Source organism: Gastrolobium bilobum, unplaced genomic scaffold (genome assembly GCF_033153095.1).
Source record: "Gastrolobium bilobum isolate Gb01-03AN ecotype WA unplaced genomic scaffold, APGP_CSIRO_Gbil_v1 utg98252, whole genome shotgun sequence".
In the NCBI taxonomy this organism is placed as follows: Eukaryota; Viridiplantae; Streptophyta; class Magnoliopsida; order Fabales; family Fabaceae; genus Gastrolobium; species Gastrolobium bilobum.
Window position 1 is genome coordinate 44,354 of NW_026898775.1, and position 11,572 is coordinate 55,925.

The 11,572-nt window shown below is 37.0% G+C and overlaps 2 protein-coding genes across 2 annotated transcripts; both read left to right on the forward strand.

Moving 5' to 3' along the window:
- The first annotated feature begins 548 nt into the window (after positions 1-548).
- LOC133283994 (low affinity inorganic phosphate transporter 2-like) lies at positions 549-2,999 on the forward strand. The gene is made up of 4 exons (XM_061480929.1): positions 549-668; positions 754-809; positions 2,145-2,680; positions 2,938-2,999. The coding sequence occupies exons 1-4, from the start codon at positions 549-551 to the stop codon at positions 2,997-2,999; spliced, it is 774 nt and encodes a 257-aa protein (XP_061336913.1).
- Positions 3,000-7,694: 4,695 nt separating this feature from the next.
- LOC133283995 (cytochrome P450 71A1-like) lies at positions 7,695-8,240 on the forward strand. Its single transcript, XM_061480930.1, has one exon. The coding sequence runs from the start codon at positions 7,695-7,697 to the stop codon at positions 8,238-8,240; it is 546 nt and encodes a 181-aa protein (XP_061336914.1).
- The last annotated feature ends 3,332 nt before the right edge of the window (positions 8,241-11,572 follow it).

Consider the following 11,572-nt stretch of genomic DNA (forward strand, 5'->3'; position numbering starts at 1 on the left):
GCTTTTAAACTTGAAGCATTTAGCTGGGCTGAGTTGGAGTTCATGGTTGAGGCTGAGCTATTAAACTTAAAGCCCTTAGTTGGGTTGAGTTGAAGCTCTGGGCTAAAGCCGTACTTTTAAACTTTTAGCCCTTCATGGGGCTGAGATGCTGCTCAAAGCCTAGGCCAAGCTTTTAAATTTTAAGCCCTTCGTTGGGCTGAGATGATGATCAAGGCCTAGGCCAAGTTTTTAAATTTTAAGCCCTTCGTTGGGCTAAGATGATGCTCAAGGCTGAGGCCGAGCTTTTAAATTTTAAGTCCTCTTTTGGATTGAAGATGGGTTATTAACGGTCTGCCAGTTCTGTAGCCCACAAAATTTGGGATGACACTTCCTTTAATAAAGAATTCAAAATTCTCATGTACCTTTTTCCTTATGATTTAATGACCTATAGGTCTTCACTTGCTTCATCAATAATAAAATTTGGGACTTGCTTGGATCTAGAGCTCCATTCTAGAGTCTCTCGGATGATCAAAATCCCTTTTTGCGATAGGGTTGGTCTCCTCATATATATGTACTTTCAGCAATTTCAGGGTCGCAAGGCAGCCTGCAATCAGTGGCTTCACGTTATGCCACGCGAGTTTACCATTGATGGGAGTCAAAATTTGTCGTTTCCCACAGACGGCGCCAATGTTCGGTCCTAGAGAACCGTATAATAATACCGTAAGGTATGCGCTCAGAGATATCCTATGGATAGGTTTCTTGGTTGGCTTATAGCCAATATCCCAATCACTGCGCGCAAGCAATGGGCTTATAGCCAAGTGTGGGCAGAAGTAGTAAATGAGTTCAGAGTGTGTACCTGGGGTCTTTATCCTCTTATTTATAAGGATTACCTTCATAGGCTTGGGCCTTTGAGATCTCCCAGTTGATATGAAATTTGCCTTAATTGATGGGGATAGGGATCTTATCCGTTGATCCTCTCTAAATTATAAAGTTGTGATATCTGTTGGTCTTGTTAAAGAGTATGCAAGATATGCGCAAGTATACGCAGCCACAAGTAATATAGGGTTCTTAAGTCCTAGTTATCGTTCCCCGAAGGATCTTTTGGCGAAAAGTTCAAAAGTAAAATTGCAATTGCTTAGACTAAATTTCTGAAAAGAAAATAATAATAAAAATAACATAAACACAAAACTAATCTGAAATAGCACTGACCACGTTACTATTTTTTTTAGAATTTTCTGAATTAATTTCTTGAGCTAAAGGATGAAAAATAGTAGGAAATGAAGTTAAGAAATGTTTTGTTTAAGGTTTGATGTAAAATTTTTTATAAAAAATCGTAAAAACAGAAAGAAGAGTAAATTCTAAATCAGGGAAAAATAAATGTTCATTTTCTAGGGTTGCTCCATTCTTTTTGCAAGTAGTTATTTGTAAAATTGAATAATATAATTTTATCTTGGTAAAGTTAGACTTAGACGTGCTAGACTAATTGATGGAAGATTAATTTTGGTATGTCCACCGTTCATGGACCCGAAAATGGGTCGTGGCAAGAAGCAGTAATCCTGATCATTAATAGATTATACGTAAATAGTTAAAATTAAATTTTACTTAAATGTCAATGTCTTTTTAAAAAAATCGCTATTTCACATACATTTATGTTGTTCTAATTGTTCTTGTAAAATATAATGATCGAGTCACCTCCCACGCTAAATACTCCGGTAAAAGTCATTAATTCACAAAAAGAATGTGGAGACACTTTATGGTATAGAGTTCATACCTTGTGAGGGAAATTAATCCCCACTTGAATTGTAATCACAACTCTAATCGCATGTGTTTGGGAAGAGAGAGATTATCAAAAAAATTAAAATTTATGAAGAGAGAAATAGGCTTTTTGACCCTTTTACCCTTTATTAATTAATTAATAACTATTTTGTCCTTTACGCAAAACTACCTCCAACCTGCCCCTTTTTAATCTATTAACTTGAATATTTAATCGATTAAATAGTCAAAACACGCAAAAATAGTTTACTCGAGGTTTAATCGATTAAATATCTCTTTTAATCGATTAAGAGGAAAATTTAATCGATTAAATATCCCAAATGAGCGTGAAAACATTGATTGAATGAGACAATCAAGGAAAACTCGCTGCTTCACATCCTTTTGGTACCTAGAGCTGCTTCCGACATGTCTAAAGTGTTACAAGTTGAACTTGAAGCTGAAGAGGAGAAGGTGCAGGAATTGCTCGAGAAACAAGACCAGAGGTTTGGTTTGTTCAACAAGGAATTTGCCAAACGCCATGGGCTGCACTTGTTAGGAACCACAAGTACTTGGTTCTTATTGGACATTGCCTTCTATAGCCAAAACCTTTTCCAAAAGGACATTTTCAGTGCCATTGGATGGATCCCTGCTGCAAAAGAAATGAATGCAATCCATGAGGTTTATAGGATTGCAAGAGCACGAACACTTATAGCACTATGTAGTATTGTGCCAAGTTACTGGTTCACAGTGGCCATTATTGATTACATGGGCCGTTTCACGATCCAATTAATGGGTTTCTTCTTCATGACCGTTTTCATGTTTGCTCTTGCTATACCTTATGATCACTGGACCAAGAAAGAAAACAATATTGGGTTTGTTGTGATGTATTCCCTCACCTTCTTCTTCGCCAATTTTGGGCCAAATGCCATTATATTTGTTGTGCCAGCAAGTTTTCCTCTCATTCAATCAATGCTTTCACATTCATTTGAGATATTTAATCGATTAAATATAAATTGTAATCGATAAATATTCCTCTTAATCGATTAAAAGGGATATTTAATCGATTAAACCTCGGATCAACCATTTTTGCGTATTTTGATCATTTAATCGATTAAATATTCAAGTTAATCGATTAAAGAGGGGAAGGTTGGTGGATAGTTTTGGGTAAGAGGAAAAATAGTTATTAAAGCTCGGATCAACCATCAGGTTCTGGTCCTGGACCAGATGCTGTAACTGGCTATATAGGAGATGATGTAGACGCATGGTAGGGAGGTGGAGTGACATCTGTAGGCTGAAATGGTTTCCAATCTGGCATCGAATCTGGATCCCAACACATTTGCTCCATCAAGTCGTCAACATCTCCATGTGACCACGGCTGGTAATCTTGAGTGCTAGTCTCAGCCTGTCTGGTTGGCACGTAACCAGGTGCGCTGTGGACTGGACTAGCATGATACACTGGCTAACTCTGGGAGTCCATGGGTGGACCATGTGTACCTGTCTGTGAAGGGAAAAATGGCACATCCTGATGGTGAAGATGATCATAATAAATGGGCTGCGAATCATATGTCTGCCCCATCATGGGGGGCCTGAAGTATCCGGCCATATCCATGCGTGGCCTAGGCGCATGTATAGGCTCCGGAAGTGGTACCACTGGCTCTCGACGACGTCCTAGCCCTCGTCCCTCCCGTCTATGTGTAAGAATGTCAAGAGATATCTGAGGCTCATCTTGTGTCTGGGCCGGGGGAGCCTGTGATCCTGGCTCCTCCACCCTGGAGGACTCTCTGAATACATAAATTAAGCGCCCAATCTCCTCATGAACCCTGTCTAAACCGAAGGTCTCAAAATGCTCAGGAGTAATCGCGAAGTAAAGCATCTCCAGACCATCAATCTATAATAAAAATAAATAAGCGCAAATAACGCATATATTTAATAAGACAATGTTAATAAATGAAAAAACTAAGAGTGTAATAGACTTTAGAAAACATACACTGCGTCGAATCTTCGCCGCCCTCCTAGATATATAACGCTTGCCTCGGAGCTGATACCAATCCATATACTCATGGTTTGGTGACATCAGCCTAGCCAATAGGGGGCAGCTGACCTATGTGCTGAGCCCTTATCTGCCATCTATGTATGTATGGTCTGAGCTTAACTTGCCAGTTATCAGGCCATTTACCTCGAAGTGTGTGATCATGAACCCCTTTGAGCTTTCTAGGCCTCAAAGGTATCGGCTGGTCCAAACCAAACTGTCTCAAGCATCTATCTGGTTGGCACTGCTCAACCGTATGAAAACATATTATCGGTGTCCTAGCCAACCAAAGATATCGCTCATCTGCAGGTATGTCCAAGAAATGATAGTCCCCGTACGGCTGCCAAACAACCTACAAAAAATATGATGAATTTCCATAACGTATGATTTTGGCAACAAAAGAAAATAATAATCATAATTTCTCCAAAAAAATATAACATACCTCGTCCCTAGTCAACGTGTCTAGCGTCCCCCGATATAGAAGCTGATGTTGTGGTTTAATGCAGGCTAAACCATTAAACCTGTTAGGCAAAATGAAACAAATGGAAGATTATTAATAATTTGTTACAGATAAATTAAAGTATAATTCTTATACAAATGACACATGTCGGTGCCCGAAGTTCCATTCTGGGTGAGTAGGCTGAGGAAGAAGAGGAGCAAATGGTGGAAACCTGGTCCACGCCCATATCTACAGCAGTATATGACACCCACCCATGTCTGATCTGCGCAGGTCAGTAATCTCGCACAATTGTCTAAACAAATGTGCGAGAACAACTGATCCCCAACTGTATTGACCAATGTCATTAAATTCTCCTGCAAGCAACGCAATGTAGCGACATCCGACGATGCTACCTCCAGATTTGTCACAGAGAAGCCATGATCCCAACATACACGCAATGTGTGCCTTAGTAAAAAATATAACCTGCTGTGGATCCGCAGCAACTGCACCCAAATGCGCATAATGTCTGTCTAAATATGCGAGTTTGACATCCCCGTACGGCTACTCTGAAACGAGCGGGGCGTGACCAAGCACCTCCTGGCACAGGACTCGCCAGTTCGTGGATGTAGCACCCGTAACCACTTTCCCATTTGTCGGCAATCCCAATATAGCCGCAACATCCTGCAGTAATGGTCATCTCGCCTTGCGTCATGTGGAACGCATGTGTCTCTGGTCTCCACCTCTACCAGAGCACTGAGCAGCACGGGATCAATCTGAAATAAATGCAGACATTTATTATCAAAATAAATTTGCTTAAGCATACGCTAAGTTTTTCACATTTATTATTAAATTAAAAGTCTCATGACCGGTACTTCTTATATGCGTACCTAAATATGCCGCATGCGGGCAACATGTAGGAAGCCAGCCTGCTGCAGGTAGTCTGCCACGACATCGGGAATATCATTAGGAGATGGCCCCCCTGCATCTTTCCACGTTTAGTCTTGCACTGGCGACACTTCTCCTCGTTCCACACAACCTGTGAAACATGTGCGCGCTGCGTGCGCCTCCTAAGTACGTCCCACCTGTATGGTCCTGGAAGCACGTGGGTCTTGGGATCCGAAGGCTCGCCCTGAGCCTCAGTATCGGATGTAGACCGAGGTGACTCCGACGATGACGAGTCAGCCATAATAGTGTACTATACACAATAATAAATTAACTGGTTTCATTAATATATTCAAAAGTCATTACATTAATTACATGTGTTACCAAAATTAACTAATTACATGTGTTACAAAAAATATTTAATTACATGTGTTAAAAAAATATTAAATTACATTGCCTACAAAAAATATTTAATTAAATGTGTACAATATTCCTAGTTCACTAATATATTCCACAGTCACTATTGTATTCCACAGTCACTATTATATTCCTAAGTCACTATTATATTCCTAGGGTTTAGGACACTACTTTAAGATATTTCTAGATCACTATAATAACAATTAAATGCGCAACACTAAATTACTATTATAACATGCATAATATTATATTTAAAAAATTAATAAAACAGATATGAAGACTTATTTGTTCGATAGGGCTTCGCCGCGCAAAATGCTCCACAAATAATCTAGAGAGAAGGCAGACCAACTTTAGAGAGAAGTTAGAGAGAAGGTGTGAGATGGAAAAGTGAAATTTTTGGGGGTTTTATAGGCCAAGCAATTCACGCCTGGATTGGGCGTGAATTGTCACGCGTACTTTGGGCGTAAATTTCATGTAATTCCTGCCTAACTTGGGCGTGAATTGTCCTGCCCATTTTGGGCGTGAGTGACGGCAATAAATTCGAACATAGTTTTCAAACTGCAACCTATTCGTAATTAATTATTAAAAATGTAATATTTTAATTTTTTTTTCCTAAGCGGATTGTGTAACTATACAAAGCATTAGATTAAATTTAAAATAGTTATTTAATGAATTTAAAATTAAATGAAAATCATTGATCATAAAACCTTCAGAATCTTAGAATTTTTCTTAATTATAAGAAAATCAACTAACGTGATAACTCGAATTACTAACTGATACACGTGATTAGTCCTATCTTGCATGTTTAAATAGTGGACGATATTTCTTTAACCCAAAAATTGATTGTGATTGGGATCTCATATTATCTTTTTGAAATTATAAATTGAATGATAAAAGTTACTGATTGAGTAATAAAAAATTATAAATTTTATGCGTTTATAATTTTATTAGTTCGTGTAAAATATTTGATACAAAATTTATATTAAAAAATATGATATTTCTTTTTTATTAAGAGTGTTGCTGTAAGTCTCCCTTAGAATGCTAATGGACGTTCCATCAACAGTCTCCTTTCATGTTTAATTTCAAACAATTGCAACATTGAGAACGGGGAGGTGGCAAGGCACCTAATCCAAAATCTAATTGTGATTAATGCAATGATTAGGACATTCCATCAACATAACATAATTTGTATCGTACATCATAAAAAGGAGAATTCTGAGTTTATTTTTAGTGATGGAAAATGTACCGTTAGTAGAGTTGCGAGTCCAATATGTAACCCAAAATTACGGGTGTAATAGTCACTATAGGGAGGTCAACGTTAGCAAAGGTATAGACCAAGCTAAGCGATGATGTCCCAGGAGCGATACAAAACGATTGGAGTGGGAAGGGGTGTATTGGTGTGTGAGGAGGGTTACTATGGCTCTTGGGTGCAGCAGGTAAGACATATGTGTTGAAGATATCTCTGCTATATGAGGACGGGGATATTTATAGGAGGAGATGATGCCTTGCCTGTGTGGGAAAGTGAGCCAAATCAACTTTTCTGGGAAAGGGTGCCAAATGCCATGGCATGCATCTTGCAACCCTTGTTATGCTTGCAAGTTGGAATAGAGGCTAAAGCTGTAGCTGTGAATAGGAGAGTACCTATATCAACGGAAGGTAGCAGCCCACGTAACACATTCTTGTGTCTTGCGTTGGAGGATTCTGTTTTATAGGGGCAATGGTAGCAGGAGTGGTGTAGTAGGGCTGACGTAGACGATTCTTTTGGAGTTGGGCCTACATTGTTGGGCTAATCTATTTGAGGTATCCAGAACAGAATCCAAGGATAACGTGTTGTGTTATAAGCAAAGAAAAATGATCCTTGTGAAAATGATTTTGGGACAAAACTTTCATTCCTTCCCCCGCCCCCTCTTTTGTTTCCTTCAAAAAAACTTAGTCTAATGCCGCGGAGAATAAAGATGACACCAATTCGTAGAACCCAGGGTCAAGAGAGGATTAATAAGGCTTTTCTAAATGACGTTGCATGCAAGGTCACATCACAGTATCACATGACGGCTATTGACGTTGGCAAACTTGGCAAAAGGTTGTTGAGGTTTTTTTACTTTTTAGTTTTTTTCACTGTGACTTCTCTATTTTATGAAGTTCAAATTCTTTTCTTTTAAATATCCTTGCTGTAAAGAATACCAATGCAAAGGAATAATGGCTCTTGTATCATCAGTTCTAATGCAATTGCCGTCTGAGCCAAAATCAATCCTTTTCTTTTCTATTTTGTGCTTCATAAGTGTTATTATGTTCATGCTTAAGCTCAAAAGAAAAAACAATTACAATCTGCCTCCATCCCCACCAAAGCTGCCAATTATTGGAAATCTTCATCAACTAGGCACACTCCCGCACCGCTCCTTTCAAACACTCTCTAAAAAGTATGGCCCTCTCATGTTGTTGCAGCTTGGACAAACAAAAACTCTTGTGGTTTCGTCGGCGGATATGGCCAGAGAAATAACAAAAACACATGATGTTGCTTTCTCCAACAGGCCTGAGTCTACAGCTGCTAAATTCTTACTCTATGGATACAAGGATATTGGTTTTGCACCGTACGGCGAAGAGTGGAGACAAAAAAAGAAGATATGTGTTCTTGAGCTTCTGAGCCAGAAAGGGTGGGATCTTTTCACTCTGACAGACAAGAAGAAGTTGCAGAATTGGTTGACACTATACGTGAAGCATGCACGAGTAAAAAGTCCTTTGTGAATCTGAGTGAGATGTTATATGCAGCCTCAAACAATATAGTCTCTAGATGTGTTCTAGGACAAAAATATGATACTCCAGATGGTACTACAAGCATTGGACAACAATATAGTCACCACGATTTGAATCGGTTTATAAACACCCCTAATTGTAAATGTAACCCTTCTTATATAAATATATAATATATGGTTGATGTATTTAAAAACTTGTGCACAACATACACAATCATTCATCCTAGCCTATATATATATATATAAGGAAAAAATATTTTTACAGTCACTTTAGATAAAAGTTATTTACAGCTACCCAAAAATTATGTCATTTTAATTAATGAAGCGTGTTTCTGTAATTTTAAGTGAATTAATAAAGAGTGTTTTAGTAAAATTCATATGATAAACAAAATTATGGAAACACCCTTCATTAATTCACCTAAAATTACAGAAACACTCTTCATTAATCAAAACGACATAGTTTTTGGGGTAGCTATAGATAACCTTATATAAAGTAGCTGTAGATGTGTATATATATATGTATATAATAGATATATATATGTATATAATAGATATATATATATATATATATATATATATATATATATATATATATATATATAACGACATAGTTTCGGGCATAAAATGACGTCGTTTTGGGCTGACCGGAGATAGATATATCTCAAGCTCCTTGTGAAATATAAACATAAAAAACGACGTAGTTTAGGGTTGACCGGAGATAAATATATCTCAAGCTGCCTTGAGAAATATTTTCTCATACATACATACATATATATATATAGGTAAAGGATTTCTCCAGTCAATGAAGATAAATTATCTCCGGTGAGCCCAAAACGACGTCGTTTTATAGCAAAAATCAAGGTATTTTGTAATTTTAATATATTGCAGGGTTATATTAGTCTTTATCATTATAATTTTTTATAACCCCAAAATGACGTCATTTTGAGCTCACTAGAGATAACTTTATCTCCGATGACTGGAGAAATACTTTTCCCCATATATACATGGGAGTGGATTCTCTCATGTGAAAAAGTGGTCATGTGGTCATGTTATTTGATCACAACCACTCATTGATGATGAGATAAGAGAGAGAAAAGTGTAAAATTTTTAAATGAGTGGTTGTGATCAAATAACATGACCATTTTTTCACATGAGAGGATCCACTCCCTATATATATATATATATATATATATATATATAGGAATGATTTGTTTACAAATTTTCTTACAAATTGCACTAAGTATGACCAGTCATACACTCTTGATTGAAGTATGACCGGTCAGACATAATGTAGTTCATCAATTATTTGACTAATCTGGTTTGAGCTCAACCTCTACTTTATATACATACTTTAGGATATTCTATTAATACATTTTCATAGTTAGGCAGAAAACGGTTTATCTATGTTAAAGACTATGTACACTACGGCTGTTCATCAACCGGCGAAACCGATTCAAACCGCGATAACCGAACCGAAAAAATGAAAACCGAATTAACCGAAAACCAAAAAACCAAAAAAAAGCGCAAAATTTAATTGGATTGGACCGGATTTTGGATGGGTTGATGAAAACTTATCTAATGATTTCCCAACCTTACCATCTACATACTTGGGTCTTTCCCCAATCATAGTCCGAAAATCATATAGCAAAATTCTAAATCCAATACCCATTAACCCATCATATTGGAGAAAGTGGGTTGTGCTTGATCTATGTTTTGCTTTTTTTTTGTAAGATACATAATATATTTTTACTACATAGGTTATCGTTGTACAACAGCTCCTCTATAGGATGAAAATTTGGGCTATTTCGTATCTCAGACAACCATATTATAATTTTTTTTTGGAAGTAAACGATGATAATTTAACTTTTTGTTGTACAATGCTTCTAGATTGCACAATAATCATCATACAAACTTTACAAAGCCGATATATACAAAAGATATGTTATTTGCACAATAATCATTCTACATGTAACATCCCACGTAATTAGGAAAATACACAAAATACCTTAAGGATAAGAATGCACGAGTGGAAAAATTAAATTTGATATATATATATATATATATATATATATATATATATATATATATATATATATATATCTATGTATTATTTGTTGGCCTTCGAAATTATTGTGAACTAGTATAGGATTAAAACTAAGTTAGGAAATTATTTAAGTATAGTATTAAATGAAGATTTATTTTAGACTTGGGAAACTTTAATCCTAAAGTATAAGAATATATATAAATTATAACATAGGAAAGAAAAGAAAACATGGTGTTACTAGGGCTATGTTGGATCGAAAATCTCATAGGTTAGTGTCTAAGTTAAAAGTTATTTTGGGCTGCACATGTTAGCCCTCATTCCTTGTCTTGGCCGAAGCAAGAAGGCCTTAGGAGGCACAATTTGATCAACCCAAATTCCCTACAAGCTGTCCAAATTTTTATCTTATCCTAGTAATTCCACAAGGTCACTTTCTATTGGGTAGTATCTGAAAGTTGGAAATTGGCCTTGAAGGCCGATGCATGCTGGAGGGAAAAACAAAACTTTTTCATTGCGGAACACATGCATTCAAGATCATGCTTTAGGAAAGCATGATGTTACCTTGTTCGTGAAAACTCGTGATGATCAAGGTAGGTCTGAAGGGTTCAGACCCTCTAACGTTGATCCACACCACCCACTGCGTCTAGGTGCAAGAACTCCTTCTTGTGAAACCGCCAAGTGATCACTACAATGAGGCTTTCCAAGCGCACACTGTGTGAAGAGAAAGGCTAGGTAAAAATGTTTGAAAGAGTGAAGCTTTCAATGTGAAAAACTTCACAAAAGTGGCGCAGGAGAGGAGAAGAGAATAGCTTGGTTGGTTTTCTAAAAACCCTAGAAGGAACATGTATGAAGAGGCGCACAAGAGGAGCCTATTTGTTAAAAACAAATCAGATTTTTAATCAAAATAAAAATCCCTTCCAAAAGGGCGCTCCATCAAAGAGAGAGAGAATAGGATTTGTTGCAAATCAAATCTCATTAAATCTTGCCAACAACATCCTATCATATCTTTATGATATATTAGGTTCAAAACCTAATCAAATATCTGATCATAAATCATCATATAATCAGTTATATGGTGCGCCCCATATAGCCTAAATAATGACCAGATACATTTGAGTAGTTGCATTCAAACTTGAATCAAATCACTCAAATATTCTCCCAACAGATCGTATCTTCTGGAGCTTATTCTGATGACTAACCAACAGCCAAATCAGCACCCCAAATCTTCTTAGATTATGTCCAAAAGATTTCCTCTTGATATGTTCCAACAAGATCTTATCTTA

Excerpts from the sequence above, each read along its gene's own strand:
- LOC133283994 (XM_061480929.1), top strand. The coding sequence starts at position 549 with ATGTACTTTCAGCAATTTCAGGGTCGCAAGGCAGCCTGCAATCAGTGG. Across the intron at positions 810-2,144 it reads ATAGCCAAGTGTGGGCAGAA|AGCTGCTTCCGACATGTCTA; the intron begins GTAGTAAATGAG and ends TTTGGTACCTAG. Across the intron at positions 2,681-2,937 it reads TATATTTGTTGTGCCAGCAA|GTTCTGGTCCTGGACCAGAT; the intron begins GTTTTCCTCTCA and ends ATCAACCATCAG.
- LOC133283995 (XM_061480930.1), top strand. The coding sequence starts at position 7,695 with ATGGCTCTTGTATCATCAGTTCTAATGCAATTGCCGTCTGAGCCAAAA.